Raw genomic sequence first — 17,772 nt, 5'->3', positions numbered from 1 at the left:
TTGACTTTGAGGAAAAGCGTCTTTGAATAACATAGTGGCCAGTAGCTAGATCAAAGTGGTTTCCCAGACTAATGCCTTTTCCAGTGCTATTATTTTCCCACAAAGATAAATTCTGTCACCATTTCTAGAATGCAGAAATTACTGCAGCCTAAAAAAGACTGGTGACCCCCCATTTTTCCTGCTACATTTACATATTTATTAGTCATACAAAAATGAGTGTTTACTGTGTACCTACTGTGTACAGAAAGAGAACAGGCACAATCCAGTCCCCATGACTGCTCTATCCTCACCTCCTAAGGCTCTTCTCACTCCCTCCGCTTAACCATGTTGATCTGTTTGTACTGTTTCTGCAATAGTCCGGGCTTGTTACTGCCTCAGGGCCTTTGTACAAACTAAAATATTCTTTCCCCAGATTTCCATTTGACTTTCTACCTCACTTCCTTCAGGCCGTTCCTCAAAGCCACCTTCTGAATGAGGCAATTCCTGGCCATGCAATTTAAAGTTGAAACCCCCGTTCTCCTTCTCCCCCTTTTGTGCTTCCTTTGTTTTTCCTTGGCACCTATCAATGATATACCTGATATACCATACATTTTACGTATTTACCTCTTTTATTGTCTGCCTCCCCTACTAGAATTAACCTTTGTGAGAACAAGGATTTCTGTTCACTGCTTTATTCCTGCCTAGGGCAATACTCAGCATATTACAAGAGTTTAATAAGTACTTGTTGAATGAATAAATCAATGAAGGCAGGAAGGGTGATAGGAACTAACAAGTTGAGTATCCCAAACATTGGACTAGGTACTTTATATAGGTTATCACCTGCATGGTGAATATTGTCCTCATGTTACAGGTAAGGACATTAAGATCTTGTGAGGAAAACTTGCCTAAGATCAGGTAGTTAATAATTAGCAGAGCTGATTGGGCCTTTCTGGCTTCCTTTACATCACAGTGTTGCCTCACAGAAGGCAATGTCACAATGAATTGAAGGAGGACTCCAAGGGTGGGGCTGTTGTTTAGCAACCAGTCTTAGTTACACCCTTCATTTTCCTGGTTAAAGTCCACTTATGAGAGCGGTGACTCATGGAGATATGATATGAGAGGATCAGCCTTATTGAAAGTCCCTCTGAGAGAGAGCTCTGGTCCAGAGCTTCTTGGAGATCTTCAAAATCCATGGCATCTACCTGAGAACACGACGGACAAAAAATTCACACCACGCTTGACCCAGCCATTCCTTTGGAACTTTCCTAATGGTAATCATGTTCTTGGACTCCAGTACATGTATGAAAACTGATCCTTCACTACTGGAGTCTTAGTGGAAAGGGGGGTTGTGTGCACAGGATTACCTAATGGCCCCGATCCAGGCAGGGATGGAGGCAGTGCTCCTCTCACCAAGTCATGAGCCTTCACAAGGGTGGCACTCATTCAGATGAAAGGGCACCATTTTTTTATTTGCACAAAGGTACCCATGGAGTTGGCTGTAGCCCTGGGCATGGAGGTGGCAGACTGGAAGTGCATTAACACTTGTTAAATACCAATTATAGATTAGTCACTTGCTGTGCAATATTTGTCCTGTGTTATCTCCTAAATTCTCATGGCAGCCCTAAGAGGGAAGAGATGATTAGTGCCATTTTATAGATGAACCAAGGCTCAGGTAGCTTAACTTCCACAATGTCATGTAGCTAGTGAATGACAGACCAGTACCTGTTGGAAACCAGTTCTGAGGGGCTTAAAAGCCTGTGTTCATTCCTCTACCATCAGATGAGAGAGGCTGGTATTTAAGAAAGTCTGGAAAGTGGGATTTAGAAAGTTATTTTCCTCTCCTCTGTCTCCATTCTCAAGACACACCCGTCCTCCAGCAGAATCTCTATTCTCTGGATTGGAGTTCTCAATCCTACTCAGACCCAAGTCTTGCTTTGAGTAACAAATTATTTTGTAACACGTCCTTTATTATCCTAAAGTTAAATTCGTGGATAGCATAACCTACCACACATAATTTCACGAACAATGTAATGCCATAATTGTAATGTAAAGGAGAAAAAATAATTCCTAATAACATAACATGCATTTCAAGATATAAGTGCTCAGATATGACTACTTGAGGAGACAATGAAGTGGTCAGGTGTTTGCACCATGTAATGAGTAAGTCTAGAATTAAGAGAGAAGGTTAAATGTCATTCCATACAGTTTAGGAAAATAAAGGAGCAGAGTTATAAGTGGACACCAGAACAAAGACTAGTGTTAGGAGAATCAATAACACTCCAGACTTACTGGTTTCTGATGACAGAAAAAGGTAAATAGCTTTAGTTAAAATAGGGTTAATACTCGACAAATTACAAACCATCGAAGTAAAAAAAAGGAAAGGGATGTGACTATGTTATACCTGAAAAGAAGTAAGTAAATAATGTTAATGTGCTTCCTCTAGAGTTGCCAAATTTTTTAAAATACACTATTTTATTGGTCTATCATGCATACCAAAAAAGGCCCAAATCATAATAATATGAACAAATTAATGCAATACGCAAGGTGGACTCATTGTTGTAAGCAGTAGCCACTTAAAGAAATGGAGCATCGCTGTCACTCTGAAAGCCCTCCTCACGTTCCCTCGCAGATGCTCCTTCCATCCTCCTTTACAAAGGTCCCCCCATTCTGATTTCTACCACGTAGATTAGTTTTGCCTCTTTTTGAACCATATGTAAATTTATTCATGCAGTGTGTAAATGTTCATGACTAAGTTATTTCATTCAACATTGTGAGATTAATCTATAATACTACATGTGCAGGATTTTGTCCATTTTAATTGCTGTATAGTATTCCTTTGTATGTCTAGTCTACATTTTTTTCTGTTTTACTGTTAATGGACATTTGGCTGTTCCAGTTTGAGAATGGATAATGCTGCTTTGAATGTTCTTGTACAAGTCTTTTGGAACACAATTGGATGCGTTCCTGCTGAGTAAATGCCAAGGAGTAGAAATGATTATGTCATAGGGAGGTCTGTGTTCAGCTTCAGTAAACACCACCAAAGAGTTTTCCAAAGCGAATGTATCCATTTACACTTACACTAAAAGATAGCAGTACTAAGTGCTAGTCATCTTTATAATTTTAGCCATCAGGTGGGTAAAATTGTATTTTTAATTTGCATTTCCTTTATGACTCCTGAAGGTGATCATTTTTCATATGTTTACTGCTCATTTTGCTTTTTGGGGTTTTTTATTTTTTGAGGAAGATTAGCCCTGAGCTAACATCTGCTGCCAATCCTCCTCTTTTTTGCTGAGGAAGCCTGGCCCTGAGCTAACATCCATGCCCATCTTCCTCTACTTTCTATGTGGGATGCCTACCACAGCATGGCTTGCCAAGCAGTGCCATGTCTGCACCTGGAATTCGAACCAGTGAACCCTGGGCCACCAAGAAGCAGAACGTGTGAAGTTAACTGCTGCGCCACCGGGCTGGCCCCTGGTCATTTGGATATTCCTTTTTTTCTTTCTTCTTTTTATTAATGTTTTATTGACATAAGATTGGTTTATAACATTGCATAAATTTTAGGCATACATCATTATATTTCAGTTTCTGTGTAGACTACCTCATGTTCACCACTCAAAGACTAATTGCCATCCATCACCCTGCACATGTGTGCAGTCACACCTTTGTCCCCCCCCTCCCCTCTTCCCATCTGGTAACCACCAATCTAATCTCTGAATCTGTGTGTTTGTTTGATGTTGTTGTTGTTTTTATTTTCTATTTATGAGTGAGATCATATGGTATCTAACTTTCTCCCTCTGACTTATTTCATTTAGCATAATACCTTCAAGGTCCATCCATGCTGTCGCAAATGGCAAGATTTCATCTTTTTTGATAGCTGAGTAATATTCCATTGTGTATATATACCACATCTTCCTTATCCATTCATCCCTTAATGGGTACTTAGATTGTTTCCAAGTTTTGGCTATTGTGAATAATGCTGCAATGAATATAGGGGTGCATATCCCTTTATGCACTTATGTTTTCATGTTCTTTGGATAAACACCCAGCAGTGGAATAGCTGGATCATAGAGTATTTCTATCCTTAATTTTTGAGGAATCTCCATACTGTTTTCCATAGTGACTGCACCACTTTGCATTCCCACAAGCAGTGTGTGAGAGTTACCTTTTCTCCACATCCTCTCCAACACTTGTTATTTCTTGTCTTGTTAATTATAGCCATTCTGATGGGTGTGAGGTGACATCTCATTGTAGTTTTGTTTTGCATTTCCCTAACTAGTGGCTTTTCCTGTTTCTTCCTGTAGTTGATTTCTAGTTTCATAGCATTGTGGTCAGAAAAGATGCTTGGTATTATTTCAATCTTCTTTAATTTGTTGACACTTGTTTTGTGGCCTAGTGTTTGATCTATCCTGGAGAATGCTCCATGTGCGTTTGAAAAGAATCCATATTCTGTGGTTTTTGGATAGAATGTTCTGTATATATCTATTAAGTCCATCTGGTCTAATGTGTCATTTATGGTCAATGTTTCCTTATTGATCTTCTCTTTGGGTGATCTATCCATTGATGTAAGTGGAGTGTTAGAGTCCCCTGCTATTATTGTGTTCCTGTCTATTTCTATTTTTATGTCTTTTAATAATTGCTTTATATATTTAGGTGCTCCTACGTTGAGTGCATAGATATTTACAAGTGTTATATGCTTTTGTTGTATTGTTCCTTTTATCATTATGTAGTGCCCTTCTTTGTCTCTTGTTACATTTTTGTTTTAAAGTCTATCTTGTCTTATACAAGTATTGCTACCCTAGCTTTCTTTTCATTGCCATTTTCATGGAGTATCTTTTTGCATCCCTTCCCTTTCAGTTTGTGAGTGTCTTTAGGTATGAAGTGTGTCTCTTGTATGCAACTTATATGTGAGTCTTGTTTTTTTATCCAATCAACCATCCTATGTCTTTTTTTTTAAGATTTTATTTTTTTTCCTTTTTCTCCCCAAAGCCCCCCTGTACATGGTTGTATATTCTTCGTTGTGGGTCCTTCTAGTTGAGGCATGTGGGACGCTGCCTCAGCGTGGTTTGATGAGCAGTGCCATGTCCACGCCCAGGATTCGAACCAACAAAACACTGGGCCACCTGCAGCAGAGCGCGCAAACTTAACCACTCGGCCACGGGGCCAGCCCCCCATCCTATGTCTTTTGATTGGAGCCTTTAGTCCATTGACATTTAAAGTAACTGTTGACAAGGATGCACTTATTGCAATTTTGTTACTTTTTTTCTGGATGTTTTAGTAGTTCTTCTCTGTTCCTTTCTTCTCTTCTTGCTCTCTCCCCTTGTGGTTTGATTGCTTCCTTTAGTATTACGTTTGGGTTCCTTTCTCAATTTTTTGTGTATTTATTATAAGTTTCTGGTTTGCAATTACCGTGAGGTTCATATACAATAACCTATGTAAATAGCAACTTTTATTAAGTTGATGGTCTCATAAGTTTGACCTCTTATTAAAAGCTCTTCTCTCTTACTCCCCTCCTCCAACATTTTATGTTTCTGATACCATATGTTACCTCTTTCTTTTGTGTATATGTGTCTGTTAACCTCTTATCATGGAAATAGATAATTTTAGTACTTTTGTCTTTTTACCTTCATATTAGCTTCCTAGATGGTTGATCTGCTACCTTTACTAAATATTTGCTTTCACCACTGTTTTTATTTATTTTTCTTTGATAATTTTCTAATTCCTATTTGTGGTCTTTTCTCTTCCACTTAAGACCCTTTAACAGTTCTTGCAAGGCTTCTTTATTGGTGATAAACTCCTTTAGTTTTTGCTTGTCTGGAAAACTCTTTATCTCCCCTTCCACTCTGAAAGATGACCTCACTGGGTAGAGTATTCTTGCCTATAGGTTTTTTCCTTTCAGCACTTTAAACATATTGTGCCACTCCATTCTAGCCTATAAGATTTCTGCTAAGAAGTCAGCTGATAGCTTTATGTGGTTTCATTTGTATGTAAGTTGTTGCCTTTCTCTTTTGGCTTTTACATTTTGATTACAGTGTGTCTTGGTGTGGGCCTCCTCCAGTTCATCTTGTTTGGTGCTCTCTGTGCTTCCTGTACCTGGATGTCTGTTTCCTTCCTTAGGTTAGGAAAGTTTTCAGCTATTATATCTTCAAATAGATTCTCTGCCCCTTTGTCACCCTCTTCTCCTTCTGGGACACCTATGTTAGTATTCTTGATCTTGTCCCAGAGGTCTCTTAGACTGTCCTCATTCTTTTAATTCTTTTTTCTTTTTTATGTTCTACTTGGGTGATTTCCTCTAGTCTCTTGTCCAGCTCACTGATCCTTTCTTCTGTATCATCTGCTCCATTATTGATTCCCTCGAGTGAATTTTTCATTTCCATTATTGTATTCTTCAGTTCTGATTGGTTCTTTTTTATATTTTCCAATTCTTTGTTGAAGTTCTCACTGTATTCATCTATTCTTCTCCCAAGATCAATGAGCATCCTTATGACTATTAGTTTGTACTCTTTATCAGGTAGATTGTTTATCTTGGTTTCTTTTAGTTCTTTTTCTGAGGATTTGTCCTGTTCCCTTATTTAGAACATATTCCTTTGTCTCCTTATGTCTATTTCTCTGTGCTTATATCTACTTGTTAGGTAGATCAGCTATGTCTCCCAATCTTGGAAAAGGGGCCTTATGTAAGAGATTCCTTATGAGGCCCAGCAATGTGCTTCCCTCTTGTCACCAGTTCCAAATGTTCCAAAAGTGTCCCCTGTGTGTTATGGAAGTATTGCTCTTACTGCTGGTTCACAGGGAAAGTAGGCTGTCCCCCTGGCAGGCTGGTCATAACACTCAGCTATGTGTGGCTGCCATAGTCCCTTCAGTCACCTTATTGGGCAGTGCAGACCCAGCACAGTTGGCTGCAAGTTCTAACAGCACATTTATCTTGCAGTTTTTCTGTTGAGTGAGTATACCCCCAGCGTGGCTGGTTGCTAGGCTCAGGAGCTCACAATTGCTGTAGAGGCTGTTGTCAGCTCTCTCAGGAGTGCAGCTTGGTGGGGCTGGCCCCAGGCATGGCATCACACAATATTTTCAGGCTTTGGAATGTGTAGCAGATCCCCTATGTAGGTGTTTAAGAAGCACAAGTCTGCTACAGCTGACAAGCTCCACCACCTGCAGGCCCATGCACTCTGTCAATGCAGTTCTGCCCCATGTGCATGCCCCATCCCACTGAAGCAAACCCATTCACCCTGCTGAACAGGTCCCACACACCCTACCTATGTAGGTCCACAAGTTGCCTGAGGGCTTGCTGGTGGGTGGAGCCACTCCCTAGGATGGGCTGCCTGTCTTAACTGAGCTGGATTAAATTGGTGCTCTGGTGGGTGGGGCAGACTCCTGTGCTAACAGGCCAGGGGAAGAACTCCAATGGCTCCTGCCAGTGTCTGTTTCAGCATGCCTGTACTAGGTCACAATAAGGGCTGCCACCAATGTCTCAGTCCCTCGGGAGGTGATCCCAACTGCCTCCTGCCTCCATGAGATGCGCCCAGAGACCATCAAGTGAGTCTCTTTCACCAAACAACTGTGTAACTTTCTTTCTGGTGATTTTGTGTTGCTTTCCAGGATGTGTGAATTTGTGTGTGGGCCATTTAAGAGCAGGCTTTTCTTTCTCTTACGTTCAATAGCTTTTCTGGGGGTATTCCCCCTTGTTGTTAATAGCCAGCAAAGCTAGATATTATGATACTCATCTCAGTTGTGCTGAGTTCAAAAGCTGCTTATTATGGCAAAGCTCATCTGCTCAGATCCCCTACTCCTCCAGGGAAAGCTTCCTACCTTAAGATTGCTCCCAGTCACAAAGCACCATGGCTGGAATGTGGCTTTTTCATCTCCAGAAAGGTATTTCTGCCTCTTCCACCTCAATCAACACTACAGTTTTGTGGGGGTTCTTTTATCCAATTTCTGGTTCTCTCTCAGGGTTAATTGTTCTAAGAGTAGCTGTAAATTTGTCATGTCTATGGCAGGGAGTGAGTTCAGAGTCCTCCTATGCTGCTATCTTCCCAGTAATCTCTGGATATTCTTTTTCCTGAGGTGCCCGTTCAAGTCTTTTACTCATTTTTTATACCACTTTTTTTATCAGTCCTATCCAATGGCAATATAATGTGAGCAATGTGTTTAATTTTAAATTTTCTAATAGTCACATTTAAAAAGAGTAAAAAGAGGGGCCAGCCCCACAGCCTAATGTTTAAAGTTTGGTGCGCTTCACTTTGGTGGCCTAGGTTAGGTTCCCAGGTGTGGACCTATACCACTCATTGGCAACCATACCACAGTGGCAACCCACATACAAAATAGAGGAAGATTGGCACAGATGTTAGCTCAGGGCAAATCTTCCTCTGCAAAAAAGAAACATGTGAAGATAATTTTAATACTTATGTTTTATTTAACCCAATATATACAAAATACTATCATTTCAATATGTAACCAATGTAAAATTTATTAATGAGATGTTTTGAACTCTTGTTTTCATTCTAAGTCTTTAAAATCCGGTGTGTGTTTTACACTTGTACACATCTCAACTTTTACTAACCACATTTCAAGTGCTTCATAGTTACACATGAGTAGTGGCTACTGCATTGGACATTGCAGGTCTAGATGCTTTTTTGCTTATACCTTCTCCCATATCTTGGCTTGTTTTCTCATTCACCTAATGGTATATTTTTTAATTATTATTTTGAAACAGTTTCAAACCTAAAGAAAAGTTGCAACAACAGTACAAAGAATGCCCTTATCCCTTTCACCCAAATTCCCCAATTGTTGATGTTACTTTTCCCTCTCTCCCTCTTTCTCTTTCTCTCCATATCTATATATATACATGACATACATATATATATATATATATATATATATATATATATATATATGTGATTCTGACATGACGCCCCATCCTCCCTAAAAGCTCTTGTGTAACTCTCCCAGAGATTCTCTCCTACATTAAAACCATACAAGGCTACTAATCTGAAAATTAACATTGATGCAACACTACCATTAAACTCACAGACCCTATTCAAATTTTCCAACTGTCCCAACAACATCTTTCCTATCTCATGCAGGATCCTATCCAGGAATATGTGTTGCATTAAATCGTCATGTTTCATCAATATTCTTCAATTCAGAATAATTCTTCAGTGTCTCTCTTTCCCTCATATCCTTGATTGTCTTGGTATACATACATTCACTTTCTATTTGTTAGTCTTCATACGGAACATGTATTTCATCCTTTTACTGTTGTTTCTTTGGCACTTAAAGATACTATTCCATTGTCTCCTGGCTTCTGTTGTTTCTATTGAAAAGTCAGCTATAAGGCTTATTGTTGCTTCTTTAAATGTAACATGCCTTTTTTGTCCGGCTGATTTCAAGAATTTTCTCTTTTTGGTTTGTATTAGTTTTTAACTATAATATGATCAAGTAAGATTTTCTTTTTATTTGTCTTGCTTGAGATTACAGCATTTGTTAATCCCTAGTTCTCTGTTTTTCATCAGTTCTGAAATATTATCAGCCATTATCTCTTCAATTCATGTATCTACCACATTCTCTCTCCTCCATTCCATGTGGAATTCCAAATATTTGTGTGTTGGACCTTGTCATTGTTTCTCATCTGTCTCTTGCAATTTTTTTCTGTATTTTCTGTCCTTTTGTGTCTCCAAGCTTCAGTCTGAGTACTTTTTTCTGATTCATTTTCCATTTCATTCATTCTTTTTTTCAGCTTTCATAATCTGATGTTAAATCCATGTGTTGAGTTTTTACTTTCAGTAATGGAACTTTTTATTTCTACAACTTTTATTTGATTCTTTTTTATTTCTTCTAAAATTCTCCACCTTGTCATTTAATGTCTTGAATAAAATTATCAGCTTTATACCCTTTGCTGAACTAATTTATTATTATTTAATCCAACAAATCTTTAAGTGAGATAAAAATCTTTTTAAAACATTATACCAAAAGTTGAATCTACTTATCCCCACTCAATTAGACCATTGCAACAGAGCAGGTGGTTTCCCGGAATAATTATTCTTCTAATGACCTCACATACAGTCAAATAAAAAACGCAGATAACTGTCTCATAAAGCTATAACTGATAGTCTCCGTAAACATCAGGCATCCTCTTGATGTCATAACTATGGTTAGAAATGTACCTGATGGGAACTGCTGAATTCTTAAAGTCTTCATCAAAAGTGGCCACAATATAAAACTTTGTCTAAGTATTCTTCTGTACTAAGAACTCACCTGCATACATTCCTTTGTGCATGATCATCATTCAAACATTGGATCCTTGACAATTCTTAGAGATACTTGAAATTCTGCCTTAACTTCTCAATTTTACCATTACACAATTGGTTATACAGGAAATACATGCAGAAGACAGACAGCCCATCTTTGATGGTACTATATTTGGATTGGCTTTAATGAAAAGCTGATAAACTTGTATCAATCAGGATATATGCGGGCCCAGCTGTATGTTAAATTAGTGACATAAACAGGAAGATTGATGGGGAAAACTTCTCTTTTCTTGAGTACACTGGGATCTTTATCAACTTTGATTTTAGAGACTAATCTATCTTTTTCTTTTAGCCTCTTACCTCAGAAGCCAAGAATTTGCTTCATGATCACATGTATCCTTGCTTCCCTTTTGCTTCCTATGTTCACCCTGCAGTCTTGAGGCATCATCCAAAGTCTCAAGCCAAGAACAATTATTTTAAAGTCCATGTTTGAGAACTCCAATCTCTGGATTTCTTTGGATTTCTTTCTACTCTTTTTTTTTTTTTTCCATGAGTGGTTGTTTTATATTGAACGTCCAACATTTTTCACAAAAAAAATTATAAAAATTAGTTGAGGCTCTGGATGATGTCATATTCAGACTTGATTCACTTTTGTTTCTGGTAGGCAGTTAGGTTAGAAGCAGATTACCTCAATGCAGTTGAGGACTGAATTGATACAAAGCTGGACTTCAGGGTCTTTTTTAAGCTGGTCTATTTCTTATTTACCCTTATTCCTAGGGTTTATCTCTTTAGGGTCCCAACTAAAAGCCCATGGTGTTTTCCAGTCATGCTTCCATGGCCAACCTAATTTTTGTTCCCTAGCTTTCAGAGACTGTCTGTCCAAAGTTCTGCGCAAATCTTCTTCTTTTCAGCTAGCTTTTTAATTAGCACATATTCAAAGGGGACAATAGCACCATCTGTTGGGCTTACCACTTTGGACTTCCCCTCTCTCTGGGATCTTGGCCCTGCGTGTTCTTTCTTCCTTAGTATATCCCTGACATCTTCAAACATACATATTTTATTTAGCCCAGGTTTTCTGTCTTTTCTCAGCTGGAGGATTAGTCTGAAGCAAACCAGTCTACCAACAAGACAATGGGTTGCCATATTTTCAAAGTACTTTGTAAGGCATGTTTCATGTCATTAATAACATAAACACTGATTTCAAAAAACACTGTGAGTATCCAAAATATTAATGAAAGTGAAAATTATCAAACCAATACCAATATTTCTTTCCATTTTATTTACCATCAGTATTATTGCAACTATATTTTGAGTAGAGAGAATGCTTGGAGTAAATTATACAAAAAATTGAGACCGTATCTTTATTCCATTTAAGCTTTATTTCTCATACAACTTTCTCCATTATTACTGGGATTTCTGCATTATTTCTTATTAAAAAAAAAACTCTTTCAATGTTATTATAAAAGTCAAGCATAACCAATTATTTTTTGTAGAGTCCAGCAGGACATTTGAATGTTATGTAGGACATGAGACAATTCACTGTGTGACTGGGCAATTCAATGCAGGGAGGGTCCAGTCTCCTTGGTCCATTGACCAGGAGCATACCTCCAATAATATTTCACAAGCAAAATGCTTCCACAAGTTTCCAAAATATCCTCTAGGATTCAGTATCACCTTTTCTGTAAACCCTGCATAAGATCTATAAAATCATCCTGGCAGACAGTGCTAGCCCAGGCTATGTGTGGACCCCAGGGTCAACCTTAGAGGCCAAAGGGTAGTATGGACCAGTCACTGCGGTCTTGCCTCCAACACCTGACAACTCCTAAAGCCACCCTAAAACCAAGTGAAAACAAGTTAGTGTTAATACTCAGGACAAAGGTAAAGAAGGCAACACACACCCTGACATTTCTTCTTGGGTTAGGATGATTGCGCTCCCCAGCTGGCTGGATATTATCTTCAGTAATAATAACCCCTTGTAATTGTCACCTACCAAGTATTGGCAATTCGGAGCCAGGCACTGAATGGCTTTAATTCTGTTATCTTAACTCTCTCAACAACCCTATAAAGAGGAATTATTATTCCTAATTTAGAGATGAGGACACTGGGACTTAAACATTTAAGTGATTGCTTAAGATTTTTAAACTATTCAGCACTTCTGTTATTCCACTGCACTCTTACTGCTCCACTCAAGGCTTCCAGCCCTTTTAAAGCCTCGTGCTCCACTTAGGGGTAGAAGGGGGCAATCTGATGGGAAACACTTGAGAAAAAGAAAAATGAGTCTAAAAGGGGCCTAATATGGAACTATCTAGGCTCCACTCGATTCCCAATTCCCCTGCTTAGGGCGCTGCCCTGGGAGCCCATCCCCACAGCCATCACTGCAGCGGCTGCGTTTGTCTACTTTCTGATCCCAGCAGCCCGGATTTCGAGGCATTGGGCACCGCAGTGTCCCTGCCTCAGCAGCACATCCCCGGTGGCCCAGTCTCCAAAGCCCTTCTGCCCACCCCTTCACCCCCGCAGGCCCTACAGCCGCGGGTCCAGCAAACCCTCTACCCCTACCCCGGCTGCAGGGTTCACACTCCCCTGGGCTCCTGGTCCCGGAGGTGCAAGCTCCTGGCCCAATAGTGGCTCTTCTCGCACCCCAACTAGCTGCGCAGGCGCGCTAGGAGCCACTCCCCTTGGGGAGGGCCGCAGCTGGGACTCGCCTGGCCCGCCTCCGTTCCCTTGGCAACGCAGTACACAAATGCTAGCCTGGCGGCGCACCGGCGCTGTGCTTCAACAAAGCAGGTGAGGAGGGCTGCAGGAGAGGAGTCAAGAGTAGAGGGCAGGAGGAAGAGTGCGGAGGCTAGGAAAGAGAAAGCAGTAGGGAGGATATAGTTCAATCCCCTTCATGGAGTTCGGTCTGATTCTGTTAAGAGCTCGGTCGGACCCAATCCTTGCTCCGCCTCCCACATCTCGCCTGTCCCCCGTGTGCTCACTTAGACAGAGCAGCCTTCCTTCACGTGGAGTTTCTCCTCTCTCTTGATCTTCAGAGACGCTGGTTGGCAACTCCTTTGGAACGCGTCAACAGAGGAAGCTCTTTCCCCACTTCCATCCCCCAAACTTTTTGGGGAACAAGTTTCTCCCTCTTAGGGGAGCACCCCACAGAGGGCCTGGAAGCTACATGGCAGATGTGAGTATTCACCTTCCCTTGGGTGGGTCTTAGTTCCTCGGCTGTCTAAGGATACCCAAGTTTTGTGGAACAAAAATTCTATGGGATTTCTGATCTTCAGGGTCCCAACATGAGAAGGGGTCCTGGTCATGTGCAACCAGCTGTCAGGGCCAATGTTAGAAATTAAAGGACCTTGCTCCTTCCTTTGAACCCCCACCAAATGCAAGCCTTTGCTTCATATAGTCCCCACTCCATTCCCACCTCCAAAGGGCTGTGAACCAATGCCAAACCCTCCCATTACTCCAAACCTGGATTGTTGAAGTGCTGGTAGGTCAGTTTATGAAATAATATGATCAGACTGACAGTTGTATAAAGCAAACATAGTTCTGTGGGGCTCAGAGGATGGGATTCACTGGAAGGCAGAGAAATATCATTTACCTATCCAGCCACATTCCTTTGCAGAGTTACCTGTGTTACACGTTATTTATATAATTGTTTACCTGGTCTTGGCTAAGAGGAGTCAAGAAAGAAAAAGCAACTTCTGCAGAGAAGATTCAGATAAGAACATTCTAAGTTACTCTGTTTTGATGACTGTAATGGTCTCTGTGTTTTTTTCCTTTCTTTCTATTTTTTATACTACCCAAAGATGCATGGCTTGGCATACAACCTCTCTAAGATCCCGACCAGTAGAAAAGGATATACTTTTGGAGCTAGAACAGCCGTGAGGTTTAAGCCAATTAATAAGGTGAGAAATGGCTGAAAGTGCATACATTTTAGTGTGATCCATGTTTTTGCATCGGAGAGCAAAAAGCAGAGAGAGGGAGGTTACCTAAAGAATATGCCCTGAAATTCAAGAAAAATAGACATTTAGGCAAAAGCTATTAAAAAGCCTGTTGGAAAAGCTTGGGTATTACCATTGCACATGTGTGTGAGTGTCCTGGGAGAGCGGAAAACAATTCTTGGAAGAAATTGTGCCAAGATAGGGCTTCAGTGCTGAGACACCTGATGCTAAAATACTGGAAGCTTTGTTTATATGCATCATATTATCAGCTAAAAAACAAATTCCAACTTTTCCACCCTTTCATGTGATTGGATTTCAAGTCTAAAAGTCTTTAGTGTAGGCTTCTAATCTCTTGTTGGCCATTGTCCTGACACTTAAGCTCAAGGAGAGGGGTGCTGGCTCTAAAAATATCTCTGAGTGGGATGGTGGGGGTAGCAGCTGCAACAAGTTACCTTGGTTCTCTGCCCTAGGCTTATTTCTTCAACCTAAGCATTATGTAACTCTAGGTAGCTGAACCACACCCTTATCTTGATCTTGGTTTTCTACCTACTGTAGATCTGTTTTTAAGCTTCAGGTGGTTAAACCATAGCTGATACATGACCAAGAAGAGGATGATTCTGATTTTTTCTACTTAGAAGCTTTCTATGTATCTGTGTCACCCTCTAACATATTGATCTTTTTCTTGGAAACAGGATATGACGCCTTACCCAGGCATGTACCAGACAGTAACTCCTCGGGAGCAAAAACACAAACAAAATTTTGCTCCATTTAATACCTTGTTGCCTCGCTTTAGGACATGCTCAAAGGACACTTATGATCCTGGGTATGTCTGTCTCCTCTTTTCTGGTGCACTTCAACAAAGAGCAATAGGAAAGAAAATACCAAGAAGGGGTTACATCCAAAGCATGCCAGCCAAATAAGAAACCACCCTTCTTTGAAGATTCAGCCTCTTGTCCTCCAGATCTCTGACATTATAGAATTGTAAATCACAGTGATTCACTCAATAAATATTCATAAATGTGCCAGAGATTTTGCATTAAACCCATCACACAAGGCTCCCGATTTCTTGGAACTTACATTCTAGAGTCCAGATAGATGAGAAGCAAATAAACAAGAAAATATCAATAGTAATAAAGAAAGTGACCATATAATTTATTAGTCAGACCAGGACACTTCTGAGAGTGACAGGGTGCCTGATTAATACTTATACCAAGACAGTAGACATAAACTAAGACTATCACAGACAAACCAGGAAGTATGGTGACCTGATGTGCTATGAAGAAAATCAAACAGGACAACGATATGATACGGAGTGAGAGACCAGAGGCTACTTTAGCCAGGATTGTCAATAAAAGTTTTTCTGGGGAAATGACACTTGATCTGAAATCAGAAGGACAAGACTGAGCCAGCCTTGTGAAGATCTGGGCCCAGAGCTTCCCAGGCAGAAGGAACAGCAAGTGGAAAGGCTGTAAATTAGGAAGGATTTGGTGTGAGGGAAAAAAGACAACTAGCATGGCTGGAGTGTAGTGAGCCGGGGAGGAAATGGGAACAGAGCAGAAGGGGCGGGGCTAGAGTATGCAAGGTTTGTAGACCTAGGGCAGTGTTAGGAAGCCATTCAGAATCTATGGAATTGTAGGGCAAAGGTCAAGGTCTTTCTGTTACTGAGAGAAACCCGAGGATCGGAAACGGAATTGAATGTAACTTTTTCAAGGTTGCAGTAAGGAAGTGGAAGTGTTGAATCTTGACCCCCACGTCCACTCTAAGTGTTATCTCCACCACAGCAAAGAGTCTACACCAAAAGACAAAGTGGTATGAACAAAGGCAATTAAAAAATAATCCCATTGTCAAAATTTAATTGGTTCTAATTTGCTGCCCCTAGATTGCTGATAGATTAAATTATCAGTGTACTTTTATCCCCCCTTTCAAATCGTGGGCAGTGCTCATTCATCACTGTGGTAGATCTCTTTTGTTACTCACCACTTCTAGGATCTTTTGGTCTCTCAGCTAAGGATACTGAGTTGTGGAAATGTTTTTTTAAACTCGAGTCAATTTTTATTGTAACTGGATGTCAAGACTAGATATCTTTAGCACTGAGACCTAATTAGAAATATACTAACAGGCAAAGGAACCTCACACTTGCCCAACATTAAAAAGCTAATTAGTCTGTTGCTTTTCCCAAGGAGATAGGACTAGTTCAGGGATAGCTGTGGTACTGATGGGGTTCATATGTGGTCACTAACTCATTAGATATGATGTTTTGTATTGTTATTTCTAGCCCTGGCGCTTACAACCCAGAGACTAAGCCACCCAAAAAAATCACCTGGCCAATGAAATTTGGATCTCCAGACTGGGCTCAGGTTCCATGTCTACAGAAAAGAACTCTAAAAGCTGAGGTACTAAGATTGGACTTCCGTAGAGCACTCTATTAGTACTTACATATGTATGAAGGGTTCTTAAACGGGAGTCTGTGAGTGAGCTTTAGGAAGGCCTTGTTCCCATGAAGTTATATGTGCAATTTTGTGCGTATATGCATATGGGGATCTTTTTGGAAAGTTACACTATTTCCTTAGATTTTTAAAGGTGTGTGTGACTGAACCAAAGTCACATTTTCTTATTTAATCCCTAAATAATCTTCTGTAGTAGGTACAGGAGAATTATCTCTGTATGATACAGGGGGAAACTGAGGCTCAGATGGAGTAAGTGACTTGTGCAAATTGCTCAGCTTGAGTCTAGATCTCGTGACTCCCGCATCAGCGCTCTTTCCATCACACCGCTTGAGTATTAGGTTATCAGGAAGGTGCAGAGCATTCTGGGAAAAACACGGATTCTGGGGCCAGACCGCCTGAGTTCAAATACTAGCTCCACTGGTTACTTGCTGTGTGATCTTGGGCAAGTCACTTAATTTTTCCTAAGCTTCAGTTTTCTTATCTTCAAAATGGGTATAATAGAATCAGTCTGATAAGGTTGTAAAGATTGTGAGAATGTAGAAAAGCATTTAACACAGTACCTATATTATACTAATGCATGTTAGCTATCATAATTCCAGAGGTGCTTTTTTTTTCATAGTGAAACTTTGGATTAACTCTACAAGTATTTATTAAGTGCCTAATGTATTAACATCATCATGCTAGGGCCTATGGGTAACATTCAAGAATTAAACATGTAGGGGCTGGCCCGCTGGCACAACGGTTAAGTTTGCGCGTTCTGCTTGGGTGGCCTGGGGTTTGCCGGTTCAGATACCAGGTGCAGACCTACGCACCACTTGGCAAGCCATGCTGTGGCAGGTGTCCCACATATAAAGTAGAGGAAGATGAGCACGGATGTTAGCTCAGGACCAGTCTTCCTCAGCAAAAAAGAGCAAGATTGGCGGCAGATGTTAGCTCAGAGCTAATCTTCCTCAAAAAGTAAAATACAAACATTATTTAAAAAAGAATTAAAGATATAATCTTTGTTTTCAAGAAGTTTACCAGCCATACTTGGAGATTCACCAAGTATAAAATAATTCCTAGGATGATATACAACAAAGTAAGATGACCACAAGTAGATGTACAAACATATGTTGGGAGAATCACCACAGCTGGGTTACTGTGGGATTGAGTTTAGTGAGGCCGTAACAGCTATAA

At 40.2% G+C, this 17,772-nt stretch overlaps 1 protein-coding gene across 4 annotated transcripts in view; it reads left to right on the top strand.

Annotated features, from left to right (window-relative positions):
- Nucleotides 1-973: 973 nt before the first annotated feature.
- Nucleotides 974-17,772, top strand: part of CIMAP3 (ciliary microtubule associated protein 3) — a 21,259-nt gene continuing 4,460 nt past the window's right edge. The window contains exons 1-5 of one of the 4 annotated variants that reach the window (XM_005610331.4): nt 974-1,250; nt 13,250-13,389; nt 14,015-14,113; nt 14,842-14,972; nt 16,425-16,542. In XM_005610331.4, coding sequence (XP_005610388.1) covers nt 1,094-1,250; nt 13,250-13,389; nt 14,015-14,113; nt 14,842-14,972; nt 16,425-16,542 — 645 coding nt within the window. In that variant the 5' untranslated portion in view covers nt 974-1,093. Of the gene's footprint in view, nt 1,251-7,341; nt 7,510-13,249; nt 13,390-14,014; nt 14,114-14,841; nt 14,973-16,424; nt 16,543-17,772 lie in introns of those variants that run through there. The other 3 variants (XM_070268525.1, XM_014740109.3, XM_070268526.1) reach the window with 3 other exon arrangements.

Source organism: Equus caballus, chromosome 5 (genome assembly GCF_041296265.1).
Source record: "Equus caballus isolate H_3958 breed thoroughbred chromosome 5, TB-T2T, whole genome shotgun sequence".
Lineage (NCBI taxonomy): Eukaryota > Metazoa > Chordata > Mammalia > Perissodactyla > Equidae > Equus > Equus caballus.
Note: the sequence above shows the minus strand (reverse complement) of the source record. Positions and strands in the feature narration are given on the sequence as shown.